Source organism: Perna viridis, chromosome 1 (assembly GCF_037379345.1).
Source record: "Perna viridis isolate PV_CMFRI_1.1 ecotype Kerala chromosome 1, ASM3737934v1, whole genome shotgun sequence".
NCBI lineage: Eukaryota > Metazoa > Mollusca > Bivalvia > Mytilida > Mytilidae > Perna > Perna viridis.
In genome coordinates, this window is record NC_142445.1 from 13,811,247 (window position 1) to 13,829,917 (window position 18,671).

Here is an 18,671-nt window from a genome sequence, read left to right on the forward strand (position 1 = left end):
GAAGGTTCGACTGGTACATTTCTTTTGTGTAATTTGCAGCATCGTTATAGGATGACAAAACATCATCCAATTATATAAGATCAAGAACAGAAGTCTTCAAAGTCGCTAATAGACAAATATTCTATGACATTGATTTTGGCTTGCTTTCAACATCCAAAATGGCACGAATGCGATAAGTTCTAGAATCGGGTGACTTCCGCCAGAATCTTAGTTTTCTTGATATGATCACCCTTTCGTTACCAAGATAAGCCGAATTTTTTTTTTCAAAAAAAGAAAACTAGTTACCAGGAAGTGCGGGTAATGTTTTCGTTTCGCTCGCTTTGATATTGACCAAGGAACCAGATTTAGAACCAGATTAAACCACTTGCAAAGGCTTTCATTTTTGTATATATATATATATTTATATATATATACATATCGGGGCCCTGAAAATGTTTTTGACCTATATAGTCAATTGTAAGGGATCCCTTTGTCTGAATAGGAACTTGGAAATATTTAATGCTCACCAATCATTTGATCGTTTAATGTAAACTTCACGTTTCTCATACAAGCAAAGAAACACACATACAAAAGATGCACATTTTTATCTCGTACGAAGCTTGAACTATAAAGCTATGGCGGTAAACACGGCACCGACCAGCGGCTTAATGTGGAGTAGTAATACATAATTATGCAAATCATATGCGAATGCAAAGTACTGAAATTACGAGTGCAAGATATCGCTAACAATATAAGTGACTTGAAAAAATAATTTTACACCTATGTTGTTACATATGTAAGACGCATCATTGCTACTTCTAGACTTAAGAATAATCTAAAGTAATAAAGATAAGATTCGACAATAAGTACGCACTAAGTTCCAATAAAATATCGATATTTAAACGTTAACACTACAAAGCAAGTTAAATTTAAACGTATATCTTTTTGCTGTTAATGAAAAATGACCTTCCAAGTTTTTAAATGCTTATTTGATCAAATAAGTGTTTCATTCATCATGAGATTATCAATCAATTTTTTAAAGGAATAAAGAAATCTCCAAACTAGTTTCCAAAAATTTAAATTGAAAGTTTGTGAATATGTGATGTTCTTCTATAGAATCTTAATACACAATTATTTCTGTCAAAAATCATAAGACGCTTTATCTGTTGATAAAAATAAATTCAAAATTTCGTTTATGTAAGTTAAATAAGGCTAATACATATATATTGATTATTGTTAAGAATAAAATGTCTCTTTAAATATTAAAAGTGTTTGTATCAATTCTCACAACAAAATTGAATAAAAAAGAACTAGGATTGAGGTCGTCGGTGAAGCTGAGGTTTCCCGATATTACAAGGTATTACATATATATATATTGAAGTACTGCAATTACATATTGTATCAACTTTAATATTATCATCTTTATTAAGGATGCTGCCATCGGAGTTGTTATTTCGGTAACTTATTTTTTTTATTATCATAATATATTCCTTTACCGTACCCCTATGATTAAAACGAATACCGATAAAATCATAATTTTCATTGTTTAAGTTCATTTTTTTAGTTTTAGGGTCGACACCCTGAAGACTTTTTTGTTCAATATGTCATAATTTTCTTTTCCTCTTTCGTCTGCACTGGACGTAACTTTATATTTAACTTCATCTCGACGAGTGTTTCTAGAAAAACAGAGAACGCTTACCAGATGCACCTTGTCCATGCTCCCAGGTTTTAGTGAAGTCCGAGTTGCTCATTACTTTTGTTGCTTTGTACATATTATTTTGGTTATTTTATGTTCTTTGTTGTGTGTGTCTGTTTTCCTTATATGGTCTTTGTCCCTGGATTACATTCTTTTGATTTTCGCCAGAATCTTGGTTCCCTTTATTACTCTAAGAAATTCAATTCATGTTTCTCGTTCTAATTATCATTTCCTTTCTTTTCTTTGTTAAAAGTCACAACCAAAACATTTCGAGATATATACTTCAGGACATATGAAACAAAAAGAAAATAAGGTATGATTTTCTGATTGAATTTCCTTTACTCAACACGATAAGGAGAAATATGTTAGATTGTAAGGGTAACAGCAGGATTACCAAGTACTAATCCGATTCGTAATCAAGTCAAGTCCAAAATAATAGATATTACACAACCGGGCAGCTGGTACCGCAATAGTTCTGACTTGGTACAGGTATTTCAACTCATTCTAAGCCAATATGTAACAAATTTAAATACAAAGTCTAAGCAATTCCGAAAAAAGACAGTCCTTTAAATTTATGTAAGTTAATGAAGCAAAACGTCCTTACACTTTTACTGTAACAAATGGTTAGGCAAGTAATTTTGAACTGCAAATTAGATAAACAATGAACAAAGTCAGGTACAGTTGCATTTATGTATTATTTTGTATCCGTTTACTATGGCTATAGCCGTACTACATAAAAATATGTAAAACGTTCGTCTATGCATTAATAGGGGTACGACAGATTCTCAATGGCCCTTGCTGGCAACACTTCATCTCACCAGGACAGTCTTGATCATATAAACAAAAACGGTCATTAGAAGAGATTGTTTCATTTACAGAGCACTCTCCGGGCTTTGCCTGTTTATCTGAAAAATGAAAGAATGTTTAAAATGAAAATGTTGAAGCATTATCAAAAATTCTTTTGACCGCGATTCATAATGATTGTTAATTTTATTGACCTGTTCCAGTACATGTCGTTTTTTTTATATATATATAAAAAAGACTATATAAGAAAGTCATAACTAAATAAATGACAATAAACATGATTTGTGTATGTGTTTTCTTTTTTAAAGACACATGCAAATTTTGATGATTGTGAGCTGACATATTTAGAATAATGTTGATAACCATTCAACGTTAACTTAAATTTGTAGTCTAGCAAGCCATTTACTACTATGGAATCCGCATTAATGCCTATGGTATGTGGGAATTATGGTTTCTAAATTTAAATGGGCATCTTTCAAAAACGTCGTTTTTTATAAAGATGGAAATGTGTATAAATGTTACATTTTCGAAAGTTAAGTAAATCAGTCCATTAGAACCTATCAACCTTTGATGTAATGTATATAGTAGTTTTTAGAAGAACTAGAAGTCCCGTGAGAGTTGAAAAAAAGTAATTTTGTATTCAATCAGTTAAATGTGTTTATGCCTTAGTAGTACGACATTACTTATTTTCAATTTTGTAAAATAGTCCCAACAAAAATTAGAAATCATGTGAAAAAACAAAAGTATTTTTGTGCTGTTTTATTCCAATGATGAATGCATGTTTTAAAGGAAAGTATTTTTCTTGATTAAAAGCAGCAGAAGAAATGGCTAAGTTATTTTAGTAGACGTCAGATTTTTTATAATCTTGATTTTAGTAGCATTTTTAATCATTCCATTTTTGTGTTTTGAGTCAGAATTTAATTTCTTTTCTTTTTATCACTACTTTCAGTTTATATTGCTACCGTAAACAAACGTTTTAACATCTTACGAGGAAAATCCGACATCCTTTATTTGCAAACCGAATATATCTATGACAAACGCAGCTTAAATTGTTTAAATTCTGAAATAAGAATAAGAAAAGAAAAGAAACAATAAATTAGATAGCCATCAAAGGTGCAAGAAAGTGCAGATTGGATTCGAGATTTGGTTGTTAAGTATTTGTTAAGTCAAATCACAAATACTATGAATCAAGGGAACCACGATTCGTTCTAAAATCAAAATAATGTATTCCAAGGACAAAGACTAATGAATGAAAATTGACACTCATAACAAAGAACGTAAATTAACCGAAATAACACAACGAAACAGAAGTAAATGAGCAATAGCCTTAATTCCTGTAAAAACCGGGAGCATGGACCAGATGTACGGGTAAGATGAGCGCTGCAGCTATTCTAAAAATATCCGGTTTGGATAATTCAGATTATTTGGGGAGTCCTTTGTGATACTATCTAAACGATTTAAACACTGGTAAGTCTGAACAAATAGGTAAATCCGGTTAATTTTATATAGTACATTTAATGTCAAATATGAATTGCTGCGTGGGATAATAACATATTATTAAGATAGCAAGGGTTTTTTTTTAAATTTTTGCTTGTAACTCATATAGTTTCTACATCAATTTCGTCGTCAGGCTTAAAGAACAAATGTAAAGAGGCGATATCAGTTTGAATAAAAATTAAATTAGTATTGTTATCTTAACGCTTCGACACTATACAGCAAATTTAAATCATCTATATAAGTGTTCGCTGATTAATATACAACGAGGCATTCAATATGTTTATTGGTTTGTTATGTTCAAGACAAAATATAAATGAAAAAAATTACTTCTTGCCAAAGAAAAGAAATTTCGTGAACAATCATGTTTTGAGAAATTTTGTAAACCTATGTTTAAGTAGAAGAAGCAATATTTGTTTCTTTTTGAGGTAAAAGTAAAAAAAATACTCAATTTAATGTGATAAAAAATTGTACTAACCTTTGGGTAAGCATCTAGTATATCTACAACCTACACGACATTTTAAGCCGTGTATGGTCTTATACATGGGTCTTGAACAAGTTCTTGAAGAGCGAGATTTACAGACCAGGTGTGATCGACATGGTACATCTAAAAAATAAAAGTAAATAAGTCTTAAAACTCTGACTCATGGATGTTATTGTTGGCTTAATAATTAAGATGGCTTCGTCCACAAGACGTTCCGTCGATCTATGATGGTTTAAAAAAGTTCTTGTATTTAAATCAATTCTTGAGCAGTAATATATTTACAGTAGTGTCAGGACTTCCAATTATGACATTTATGAGGAGTGAAAAGAAAAATATATATTATACATGATGAATTACAGCTGCTAAACGGTCGCCGATCTAAAACGTAGGCTGGCTTCTTTAGCTTGGCATGGCGTTGAATTTTGGCCTGGCCAGAACATAAAATTAGCATAGACTTGAAACTTTTATAGCCTGTCTTGTTTATAGCCTGAATGTTGTACGGCCTTATTTGTTTTGTGCTAAAAATGACAAAATTCTTATACTATTTCATTAATAAAATTTTAGTCACTGTACAGTAAGTGAGAAAAAAAATTATGTTATGAGTTATAAAAATACGTGTGCATAATGGTTGATATATAATGACCAATATGATTTTTCTGACAAATAACTTAAGATGAAGTGTGACATGCCGGTTTTCTCATGTTTTAGCACTGGTTTGTGCACTCTAAGGAAAACATGTTTCAACTTGATGACTTTTACTGTTAAAATATAATTGTCAATATGTGTTGGTTTCAAGATGGATTGCACTGTGGTCAGCTTATTTAGTTCAAAATAGATGCAAAATATAAACTTACAGTCCTACCACAACACTTGTTACTCCCTTAGTGGTATTAATTCATTGTGGATCCTGAAAAATTCGAAAGATCATTTGTAGACAATCAGTACAAAACTATTATCAGAATATAATAGCATTAAAAAATTTTTTTTCAACACTGTATACTTATATTCCACATAGTAGTTAAAATCCCGATTCAAAAACATTATATATCGTTGTTTTTCCAAAATGATGGTTCACTTAGATAAATAGAAATAATTCAAAATCATCTTCCAAATATACAGACGATGTTTACAAAATGCCAATGAGAACAAATTGTTCTCCTCTACTTGCTGACCTATTCCTTTTCTCTTATGAGGCTGACTTAATAGCTCATCTGAACCTAAAAAAGAAGGAATATCGTTTAGCTAGATTCTTTAAGCTCAGTTTCCGTTATATAGATGACGTATTATCTTTAAATAATCCTAATTTTGTGGATTTGATACATCGCAAAGGATACTACAGACACTGTGAAGTTAGTCTCATGTCTTGACCTACACTTAGAAATCGATGGTAAAGGAAAACTATTGACCAAACTTTACGACAAAAGTGATGACTTTTTATTCCGTATTGTCAACTTTCCTTTCATCTGTGGCAATATCCCTTCAGCACCTTCGTTTGGAGTGTTCATATCACAACTCATGCGTTATGCCAGAGCTTGCCGAGACTACACAGACTTCTTGTATCGCGCTAGAATTCTAACAAATAGGCTTCTGTAGTAGGGTTTTGTTGCTACAAGATTGAAGTCATCACTACAAAATGGTCGTGGTCGTCATCATGAACTCATGGATCGTTACGGTGTATCCATTTGCGTCATGAAAACTGATATGTTCAATGTGTCATTGTTTTCCTTTTTTTCCTCTTTCGTCTACACCGGACTTGACATTTTATGAGCAACTCGGCGGGTGTTTCTAGAAAAGCAGAGGACCTAACCCTACCGCTGCACCTGGTCCATGCTCCCAGTTTTTAGTGGAGTCCGAGTTGCTCATTTGCTTTTGTAACTTTGTATGTATGATTTTAGTTACTTAATGTTCTTTGTTGTGTATGTCTGTTTTCCATGTCTGGTCTTTGTCCCTGGATTGCATTCTTTTGATTACCGCTATAACCTTGGTTCCCTTGATTACTCTTGCCCACCACACCTTTTACGTTATCGTTATAAAATAAAAAAAAAATACTTCAAGTTTTAAAAAAATTCCCCTAAAGTTAATCAAATTGACCAAACAAATTATATTTACACCAAGTACAATAGGACATGATACATGTAATTTATTTTCAGATTTCATTATGGAAGATTGGCACAAGTAAACCTGATACAGTAGATCATTTCATCTTAACTTTTATTCTTGGTGTTTGTAATTATTGAGTTGTATAAGAAAATAATCTAAAAGACTCGAATGGATTTACAAAATAAACCAACTATTTGTTGAGAGGTTGTCAACCGTTTGTTTTATACACACTGTTATTTAAAAATATTCAATATGTTGTCAGATAAATAGAAATGTTTATACTTCAAACAGACAAAAAACATGTAATTCACAGTTTGCACTTACCATTGCGTGGGCATGGATATATTTTACAACCTACAGGACATTTGACGCCGTTTGTGGTTTTATACACATGTTTTGAACAAATTGTTGAAGAACGGTGTTTACATACTAGGTCAGGCACACAAGGCTTCTCTGAAGTAAAAATTCCAGTAAAAGTAACTAACCAAATTAACAATTCATTTCATGTATAAATGTATATGTATTTTATTTTCATGTAGCGTGTAGTCACTTTGTAACTATTACATCATAAGATAAAAGATATGTAGGGGTAAATATATTTCGTGGAAATGTCCGCTTTCAAGTTAAAAAAAAATCCTGTTTACAATAGTACGACAAGTCTAACTAATATTAATAAGATAATGCTATCACTACGTTCCTTTAGTACTTTCCTGTTAAACCATACATTTTGATATTTCTGTAGAACAGAATACATGATAGATGATGCATAACGTAAAATGATGCTTCACATACAAGAAACTGGCAAAGTTTAGACAAAGAAAAATGATGGAGAAGAAATGAATAACAGTTTTAAACGAATATTTCTAACTGCATCAAGATGAAATCGTGTGTTTTTTCTTTGTTTCGTTAAGTAGAAAAATAAATATCATTACGGTTTTGCATTCTTTAAGGAGAAAACATACATTTTGTTAGTAATTCACAGTTTGTACTTGCCATTTATCGGACATGGATAATTTCTACAACCAATAGGACATGTGGCGCCGCCTTTTGTGGTCTTATACACAGGTTTCGAACAAATTCTGTGAAATTGATGTTTACAGACTACGTTTGTGAGACAAGGTTTCTCTGAAATATAAAAGAAATCCAATTATCTAGTGAAAGCGTAATTAAGGAAACCCAGATTCGAACGAAAATCAAAAGAATGTTATTCTGGGACAAAGAACAGACGTGGAAAACATACACCCAAAACAAGGACACAAAATAACCAAAATAATACGTACAAAGTAACAAAACTCAGAATCCACTAAAAACTGGAAGCATAAACCAGGTGCACCGGTAGGGTGGGTGTCCTCTGCATTTCTAGAAATCTCAACCGAGTTGCTCATAAAAAAGTAAAGCCCAAAGCAGACGAAAGTTGAAAAGAGAACTATGACACTTTGTAAAAATCATTTTTATGGTGCAATTGGATATACCGTAACGATTAACGAGTTTATGATGTAGTGATAACTTCAGTCTTGTAGTAGCATATCCCTATTCTAGAAGCCTTAATGTTAGTAGTCTGGAGAGATAACGAATGTTTTGTGATATGAAAACTTCATACGCAGGTGCTAAAGGGATGCTGTCACAAAAGAAAGGAAAGTTGACAATACAGAATGAAAAGTCATCGCGTTTGTCGTAAAGTTTTGTCAATAGCTTTTCTTTACCATTGATCGTTCAATGTAGGTCAAAATAAGAGGCTGACCTCACTGTGTCTGTAGTATCCTTTTCCACACGTTCTTTTGGGGTAGATACGATGTATCAAATGCCCGAAACTAGGACTGTTTTGCGGAAATACTTCATCTATATAGCTAGCGGAAACTGAGACTAAATGATCTAGCTAAACTTCCTTCTTTTATACAAGATCAGCTACAAAGTCAGCCTCATAAGAGTGAAGGAATAGATCAGGAAGTAGAGGAGCACAATTTTTTTCCATATGAACAACGAGCGTTTACTGGAAAACCTATCCACTTCACTGGACAAATATATTAAATCAGCATTTTGTAAACATCATCATCGTATGGTTGGATGTTGATTTGGAATCGATTTTTACAACGAATGAGGAATCCCCACCAAGAATTACATATTTGTATCTAGGTGTATCGTTTGTTTTGGACTAGTAACGGGATTTTAAATAAGTGTGGGAATAGGGGTATAAAGTATTGAAAAAAAATCGTAGGTTTTAATGCTATTGTATTCTGATAATATTCTTGAATTGAGTGATTCCGGAAGATCTTTCGAATTTTACAGGATCCAATTGAATTGATACCACTACGGGAGTAACAAGTGTCGTAATGAGACCCTCTTTGCCAGTTGTTAAAAGTTTCGAGAGAGATTTAGTGGTACAATTTGCTGATCCAGCTATGTAGCTTTATTTATATGGATTTTTGTGGAGTTTAGGAATCCAGTACATAGAAGATAGATCACAGTCATTGGTAGAAAGACCAAACGAGGAACTATCTAAACCGAACTTTTTGTTTTTTTTAAGTACTTATCTGTCTAAGAATCAGGCAAAATGTGTATAAGGGAAAAACACAGCAATTTTATTGTATTAACTTAATATTTATACCCGATAACCTCCAGAAATAGCCATCATAGTGTTTGTAACCCGAACCTTTTTGTACTTTTAAATTTTGGTTTATGCAGGTGTTCGGTTGAGGTAACTAGATAGATCATGATGTTTCCTTATTGCAATTTTCAGGTCTTATCTGAGTTTTATTATTTCATTGTACAAATGATATTTCTGTAGAACACAATAGATGATTTTAACATCACATCGATGTTTCGTTAAACAAAAGAAAACATAGATACATTAAAAGAACACAAATTGCAATCCAAAAAGAGTTTTTATTTGCTCTTGTTTATACAAGAGAGAAAAAAAGTCGTGTATAAAGTAATGATAGACACATTCTCTACCAAGGACGGTGATTGTGATTTACAGTCTATGTACTGGGTTCCTTAACTCCACAAGAATCCATATAAACAACATTTCATAGCTGGATCTGCAAAATGTTACACCAAATCTCTATCAAAACTTTGAATTTCTATACTCCATATCAACCACAACAACTGTTACTCCCGTAGTGGTATTAATTCAATGTGGATCTTGAAAAATTCGAAAGACCTTTTGGAGACAATCAGTTCAAGACTATTATCTGAATATAATAGCATTAAAACCTACGATTTTTCAACACTGTATACGTCTATTCCCCATACTCAGTTAAAATCCCGACTTAAAAACATTATACATCATTGTTTTTCCAATAACGATGGTACACCTAGATACAAATATATAGTTCTTGGTAGAGATTCCTCATACTCTGTAAGAAATAATTCCAAATCTTCTTCCAAATACAAATATACAAATATACTGAGGAAGATGTTTACAAAATGCTGGAATTTTTAATCGACAACATATTTGTCCAGTGTGGTGGACGTGTTTTTTTCAACAAACGGTTGGCATTCCATTGGGAACAAATTGTGCTCCTTTACTTGCTGACCTATTCCTTCACTCTTATGAGGCTGACTTTATAGCTGATCAGATCTGAAAGCAAGAATATCGTTTAGCTAGATCCTACAATCTCAGTTTCCGCTATATAGATGACGTATTATCTTTAAACAATCCTAATTTCGGAGATTTGATACATCGCATCTACCGAAGAAAACTTGAGAGAAAAGATACTATAGACACTGTGAAGTCAGCCTCATATCTTGACCTAAACTTAGAAATCGATAGTAAAGGAAAACTATTGACCTAACTTTACGACAAACGTGATGACTTTTCATTCACTATTGTCAATTTTCCTTTCATCTGTGGCAACATCCCTTCGGCTCCTGCGTAAAGAGTGTTCATATCACAACTCATACGTTATGCCAGAGCTTGCCGAAACTACGCACACGTTTTGTATCGCGCTAGAACTCTAACAAATAGGCTTCTGAAACAGGGTTTTGTTGCTACACGATTGAAGTCATCACTATAGAAGTTTTATGGTCGTCATCATGAACTCGTGGATTGTTATGGTGTATCCATCTGCACTATGAAAACTGATTTATTCAACGGATCAAAGTTTTCCTTTCCTCGTTTGTCTACCCCGGACTTGACTTTTGATGAGCGGGCGTTTCTAGAAAAGCAGAGGAGGCTTACCATACCGGTGCACTTGGTCCATGCTCCCAGTTTTTAGTGGAGTCCGAGTTGCTCATTTGCTTTTGTTACTTTGTATGTATGAGTTAAGTTACTTTATGTTCTTTGTTGTGTATGTCTGTTTTCCATGTCTGGTCTTTGTCCCTGGATTACATTCTTTTGATTACCGCTATAATCATGGTTCCCTTCAGGAAACAAATGACAATACTACTTGTGAGGTGATTTTATCTTTTTATTTTTATTATTATTATTTTTCGTTGGATTGACATTGCACTTACTTACTCTTTTAAAAATAAAATCATGATGAGATTCATAAATAGGGGAGAAAGACCAGACAACAAAAACATATAAATCACCACTCATAACACAAAATTACTACAATAATATACTGTATAAAAAAGAATAAAAAGGCCCCTTAATGTAACGAATACGAAAGAAAGAAACTTCTCCATTGTTAACGGCTGAGTGTATAGAGAGAAGATGGCAATACAATGACGATTATGAAGTTCATGATATGTTTTGGGTAAACTGAGTTTTCATTTTATTGAATTACACTGAAAATGCACATTTCAAACCAAATAACTCTGTCAAGAACCTCATTTCTCAAACATTCTATTGAACAAATCCAGTAATGCAGGCATCGTATAATGGTCTTTCCAAGTAGAGAAAGCACCTTTGAGTGAAATTATATTATGAGATCAGTTGGGTTTTGACATGCACCTTTCTGATTTTTATCTAATTTGCCCGACTCTTCCAAGATTAAATTAAGTCTTTTGGCAATAGAGCTTTGTCTTATTTGTATGAGACGTTCAGACTTACACGAGATTTGCATGCGTGTATTTTTTTTAATATTCTGACATAATGTATGAACCCTATTACATTAACACAGGTTTTGACTTGCATGTTTTCTCCTTCGAAGCAGAACATAAAATAATATATTATTACAAATTATTACTGAGGCGAGAATTCATTGAAAACAATTATAATCATGTTTTACTCCTTCGTTATTTTGAGTGTTTTTACCATTGGTAAAATTACTGATTAACTTGAATGCTGAATGATGTAAATAAAATTGTGTTGAATTTAGAATGTTGCTTCTTACTACTAGCGAATAAAAAGCAAAGCAAATGAAAAGAGAAGAATGAATTTAGGTGTAAGTTAATTATTTTTCAATATTTTACAAGAAGTAAAAAATATGTCTTGAATACCGTTTTTTTTTCCTGAAAATTAGGGATTTGCTTTCCGAGAAACGTTTTCGTTATTACAAGTTATTCACAAACCACACCTACCATTGCGTGAGCATCGATAATTTCTACAACCAACGGGACATTTAATGCCGTTCGTGGTTTTATACACAGGTTTTGAACAAAATCCTATATGAGGATGTTTACAGACTGGGTTATGTTGACACGATGGACTGTCTGAAAGGGGAAAATAAGAAACGATAGCATATTAATTTGTTTTTTATTATTTCTTTTAAATGTTGAACTGGTAGTTTCACACATGTATCACGTCAGCAAAGCAATAGAATAATTTTCATAAAAAGAAATATGTTTGAATAAAAAATAAAAACGTTCACCCAACTCAACCCCTCACACAGCCAAGGGAAAAGAAATAATCATAAACAGATTGATAATGATGTAAATTACTGCAGGTTTAACATGATCGGAGGAAATTAAAGATCTTGAACTGTTGATCATTTCTTTTCCCTAATATCGGATTAAAGTGTGATTTATTTATTTTGAAAAGTGTCAGTCAAAATGGCGGTCATAGCGAACTTTTGAAATAGTTTAAATTTCGCAAGGCAGGTTTTACCCCAACAGCATAAACACAGTAATAGTATGAACATTTTTGTGACTTACAAGCGAAATCATCACTTTGTCAATATTTCACATACACGTATTTATTATTAATCACTCAGTAGTTATAGAACACGTGTACTAAATGCGCTTTAAATAATTAAAATATTCATTTAATATGATAATTTATTATCATAAACGGGAGGAGAAGAAAGATCGTGAACAGTCTATGAACTCTTTTTAGAATACATTTTAGTAATTAACAAATACTTTAAAGTTGTAGGCGAGCGGCTAAAATACAAATCAGACGTTACCCCTATTTCACATGAGGTTTCCATATCTCAATGGAAAAGTCAGAGCATGTACTTTATTAAATCCATATTGCAAAAGTTTGAAAGTGGTCGTCTCTTTTTAAGGAAAACTCGACTGGGGTCAAAGGTCAACACCCTAAAACACACATCTTAAAACATTTTTCAATCAATTATATTCATTAACTGATGCAGACATTTAAAAGTTTTGATGAGCTACTTTTTAAGCTACTAATTAAGACATCAATATCTGATTTGTTCATAAATTTCAGTCATGGTGCGAACCAAAAACAAAAAAAGAAAAACCGACGTTATGCAAACAAGATTATGTTTGAAAAGACTGAATCAGCTTATTATGTGTACTTTAGTTAATTCCCACCCAAGTTCACTTCTCCATACCCACCAAAAAATCGGTTGGATTTTTTAGAGTTTCAAAAATAAAGATTTAAATAAATGGTAACAAATAAATAGCACACAAAATGTCAAAAATAAAATAACTCAAACATGGGTCAACATAATTTTACAAAAAAAATCACTATTGATAGATTTCATTTTGCTCAGAATTTGTGTAAGCCTGACTTTTTTGGGATGTTTGCAAAACTAATACTGCTTTCATCCCTACGGCCAATTTGTAGTAATAACGGTTACACACCATAACATAAAACTTTTGCATTGATTCATTGTAAATGCAGATTAAATTTCCTCAGTTTAACATTACAATACCATAAGCTATAATTACTTACGAACGCCTCTACATCGTTTCATACATCTAAGTTTACTTGAAAACATGTTGCCCGTTCTGCATCCAACAAAAGAAAACTGCAAACATTCCATTTTATTTATATTGTAATACCACAAAGAATGTGGTACACTTCGACGTCGACAGCTTCCACCATACGTCGGCATAGGCAGTGAACAAACTTTAAAAAGCAACAAATATAAAATATCTTCAAACAAATATTCCTTTATACTTAACATATTATATTATATTATACATATAACCAGAATCGATTATATTTAAATTTGAGAACATGTGTTTTTTATTCTATATTTTTATTAGGTACATATTGAAAATATATCTGCCCTCACCTCGTATGGAATGGCGGATAGCCAGACGTTCGGATAAATTCCAATTTCTTTAGAGTGATAAAGTAAAATAATAGAAAAAATGTGATAGCAAAAACGGTATACATGGACGAAACGAAGATGTTGCATCCGGAGTTATCAAGTTCATCGTTGAGGCCCGTGGCAATTTTTTTAATTTTCAGCTCAAATCTACTGTCCTCAAAAAAGATTTCTCGTTGTTATTTTTATTTCTTAATATTATACCATTAAGGAATAATATTTTAGCCTAAATCAATAAATTCCATGTGTGCAGATGTTAAAGAGGGTTATCAGTCCTATCATGACACATGTTACTCTTGAACATGTATCAATTGAATGTGGATACTAAAAAAACACGAAATATCTTTTTGTAACCCTCAATACTAAATTATTATCAGAATATTATAACATCAACTATTTTCTATACTTAGTTGAAATCCCGACCAAACGCATACGAAGTACATGGAGCAGATTCTTCATACTTTGTAAAAAGCGATTCTCAGTCATCCGCTAAATAGAAGATGTTTAAGAAATTTTTCATACTGTTCAATGTGGTGGACGTGTTTTTCAAGAGACAGTCGGCATTGTAATGGAAACTATGTGAATTATTTGTCCTTTACTGCTTGCTGACATATTCTTTTACTCACATGAGGCTGGCTTTACGGCGGATCTTATCTTGAAGAAGGAACATCGTTTCGCGAGATCCTTTGAAACCAGTTTCTGCTTTATAGATGACGTGTTGTTTTAAACAATTCTTGTTTCTGGGATTGTTTAAACCGCATCTTCCCTAAAGAACTTGACGTTAAGAACACAGCAGACACTCATATTTGACTTACTCTTAGAAATCGATGGAATTGAAATCTAATGACTAAACGCAATGACTTCTCATTCCGTATTGTCAACTTACTTTCATCTGTGGCAATTTTCCCACAGCACCTGCGTATGGAACTTTCATATCACAACCCATATGCTATGGCAGAACTGGCCGAAACTATGAGGACTTCTTTGTATCGTGCTAGATTTCTTACAGTTAGGCTTCTAGAATAAGGATACGTTGCCACAAGATTGAAGTCATAACAACAAAAGTGTTTTGGTCGTCATGAACTTGTTGATCGTTACGGTATATTCATATCCACCGTATGACCTATTTGTTTACCGTGTCGTAGTTTTCCTTTCCTCTTCCTTCTACCTCGGACATTACATTTTATGATCAGGTGTTTTGTTTCTAGAAAACAAATAGGCGCTTATCCTTTCTGTACACTTGGTCCATTATCCCAGTTTTAAGTGGTGCTCTTCGGGTTGCGCATTTACTTTTGTTTCTTTGTACGTATTAATTTGGTTACTTCATGTTCTTTGTTGTGGGTGACTATTTTCCTTTTGTTAGTCTTGCTAATGGATTATATTCTTTTGGTTCGATTATTAGTTCTTTCGATTGCTATTTACATATACCTTACTTTTTATACCAATTACCGAAAACAAGAAATATATTATGTTATAATTTTTGACGATGACCTAATCGCTGCGGTTTATACCAGGCTCGCCCCGATGAACCCGCCTGACATGAGCGGCGATAAGGCAACTATCCAAACAAAATACCACATGTAGAAACTGCCTAGATTATAGGTACGTAAGCTTGCGTCATAGCCTTTACAGGTCCCATTTTAAATGTCTTATAGCAATCATGGCATTAAATATTAGAAGGAAATGTTCATTTTATTAGATTGTCAGCATTGTTGGTTAATCTATTGCCAATCATTCATGTGCAATGAAGTGTATATTTTAAGTAAATTTATACTTTAAGACTTTATATTTCCTTAAAATATCAAACCCATTCAAGTTTATTTTTGAGGTTCAAATGAATCCTTCACGTTAATTAACTTTTCGATTTATTTACTCTACATTTTTGGTTCACTATCTCCATTTGCTGATGATACTTGGAAATAATCCTCCATGCTTACAAAAACAATAGTGCTGGATTTTTAGATGTATTATCACAAATACATGGAAGAGATTTCCTTTATTATGCATATTTTCCTCGAGTAAAGAAGTCTCGAACCAAGACGCTTGGTAGGTTGTAATTTAAGCGGAGCTGAGTATTTTTTTTAATAAATAACAAATTTGGTATACCAATAAATGGTAAAATGAAATTTTATCTACAAGCGTTCCTGCAAAGGTTAAATCTACCAAACATCAGCATGATTCACCACATTTTAGTCTATGCAAATACCATAAAATTCAAATGGATTCGCCAGGAATAAAATACACAAGAACAGGCAAACGACTGTAAGAATATTATAATAGATCAATTGAATGATGGTCGTCATGCCAAAATCTACCACAGAATGGAGTTCATTAAAATAGAAAAACAGAAATAAATTGTTTCGTTTCTCGGTTTTTAAAGGAGACCGCGTTATTATTTAGTTATGAGTTATCGAAATTGTGATGTATATATATTTGTAAAGAAAGGTTTCAAATTGGCTTAGAAAATCAAATCACAAATCTTACCTTGACTTAAGCAAGCTTTATCACATTTCTCTTTTGTTATGAAATTATTGTCGTTTCCACCACAACCAGTGTACCTAAAGCCAAGGCATCTCCCAATAACGGTTGAGTAATAGTATCTTATAAAATTTCCTTTGCAATTCCCTTCTTGTCTGGGCAGAAAACAAACCTCTGTACACTGAAACAAAAATAGACTCAAGATTAGCCTCAAAAGAATGTAATCCAGAGACAAAGACCAGACATGGAAAACAGACATGCACAACAAAGAACATAAAGTAACTAAAATCATACATACAAAGTAACAACTCGGACTACACTAAAACTGGGAGCATGGACCAGGTGCATCGGTAGCGTAAGCGTCTTCTGCTTTTCTAGAAACACCCGCCGAGTTGCTCATAAAAAGTCTAATCCGGGGTAGACGAAAGAGGAAAGTAAAACTATGACACGTTGAACAAATCAGTTTTCATGGCGCAGATGGATACACCGTAGCGATCCACAAGTTCATGATGACGACCATAGAACTCTTGCAGTGATGACTTCAATCTTGTAGCAATATAACCCTGTTCCTGAAGCCTATTTGTTAGAATTATAGCGCGATACAAAAGTGTGTTTCGGTAAGTTTCGATAAAATCATATTGAAACACTTGAGAACAGCTAATCATGCAACAATGATGTATTCGGGTATATCATTGACTTGATTGGTAGTTCATTCCAGGTCATCCACTATAAGTGTACAGCCATTCATTGTTTTTTTTTTATTAAATGGTAAAACTTTCGCATCATTTTCATTAAAAATATATTAACCTACTTACCAAAACATTAAAGTTTGTTAGCAGCACAAGTAATGTTGTCCCGAATTTTATTACTGTGATCATATTCCGTTATGTATTTTCCCTTTGATGCTTTATTTTACTTTATTTATTTATTTATTTGCGTCAAGATCTATCTGCAGCGAATCTCCTGATATCAACTTTTAAGGTTTAAGACAACCTTAATCTTAACCACTCGTTTAGTTATATATCTAACTTTCGGCAATCAACCAATGAAAAAGATGTGTCCATAAACAAAATGAAATGAAACACACAAAAAGGAGTTTACACAGGATTTGGCAACTATCACTGTCATATTTATTGATTTTGCTACATTTTTGCAACATATGTAATCTGCATATTCTCAAAGGAGTAAGTAAGCATTATTAATTTTCTATGATTGGTCTTGTCATGCAATGAAAAAAACTGATGGAAGAAAATCAGTATGCACCTATTAATTCATTCACACCTAAATTGCTTGCTACATCACCATTGCAATGACTCACAATGAAACACCTGAAACATCACAAAGGGGTGTAACAGTTGTTCATTTCTTCCCAGTCTGAACAATATATATGTGTACTGATCAAATTGAATAAAATACCGAAATATAGATTACAATTGTATAATACCAACCTATTTTTACTGATACATGGAAACTAATTTCAATTAACTCGAAATTTAGTTCAAACTTTATTCTCCTTCCACTATAAATTCTTTTTGTCAACATTTAAACCTTTCAACAAGTTCTATAAAACTACTACTCAACTATGTTCTTCAAAGAAGATTTGAACTGAAATATAAAGCTGTTGTCAAATGTTTTAGCTCAGGAAAAGACACAAGACCCTCAAATAAATTTGAGAATGTTAAATGGGCAAATAATAGAGCGAAATAATATCATGGATATGTTTTATCAATCGAACAGTGCAAACAATACCTATTACACTATTCTTGTAAACTGTCAATTTGATTGTGTCCAGCAATACCACCAAATAGCCAATTATCCTAAAAGAACGTTCCATATATTCAGCTGAAAGTTAAATGGTAAAGACGTTCTGACTTGTCATTCAGACTCTCTTTTTTCGAAAAGAATTAACCTGATTGAATAATAACATTCCTAGGTGAGTTTTGCCAGAAAACCAACAGTTGTAGTATTTTGTTTTATTTCAAAGTAAAATCATTTCAGAAACCGCTGATCTCAATCTCGGATATACCAACGATGTCAGACTTAATATGAGATGCCAAACATCGCGGATTTGTCACTTGATGTACGGAAGACACTATTTAAAAAAATGGTGTGTTTTGGAGTCATTTGCTGAATTCGCTTAATTTGTTAGAGATGGTGAAGGGTAATCGAATTCGATCTCACTACATCTTATGTCATTAGAATCCGCTAACTTTTATCAATTAAAATG

General features: G+C 32.7%; 1 protein-coding gene across 1 annotated transcript; it reads right to left on the reverse strand.

The window, feature by feature from the left end:
• Nucleotides 1-2,346: 2,346 nt before the first annotated feature.
• Nucleotides 2,347-17,554, reverse strand: LOC148627353 (uncharacterized). Its single transcript, XM_088564661.1, has 8 exons — nt 17,260-17,554; nt 16,451-16,625; nt 13,585-13,761; nt 12,024-12,155; nt 7,551-7,682; nt 6,882-7,010; nt 4,452-4,580; nt 2,347-2,580 (listed from the first exon to the last, which is right to left on the reverse strand). Exons 1-8 carry the CDS (start codon nt 17,320-17,322, stop codon nt 2,432-2,434), a joined length of 1,086 nt encoding a protein of 361 aa, XP_088420787.1. The 5' UTR covers nt 17,323-17,554; the 3' UTR covers nt 2,347-2,431.
• Between the last annotated feature and the right edge of the window lie 1,117 nt (nt 17,555-18,671).

Excerpts from the sequence above, each read along its gene's own strand:
- LOC148627353 (XM_088564661.1), bottom strand. The coding sequence starts at position 17,322 with ATGATCACAGTAATAAAATTCGGGACAACATTACTTGTGCTGCTAACA. Across the intron at positions 7,683-12,023 it reads TTATCGATGCTCACGCAATG|AGAAACCTTGTCTCACAAAC; the intron begins GTAGGTGTGGTT and ends TTTATATTTCAG. Across the intron at positions 2,581-4,451 it reads TACTAGATGCTTACCCAAAG|ATAAACAGGCAAAGCCCGGA; the intron begins GTTAGTACAATT and ends TTCATTTTTCAG.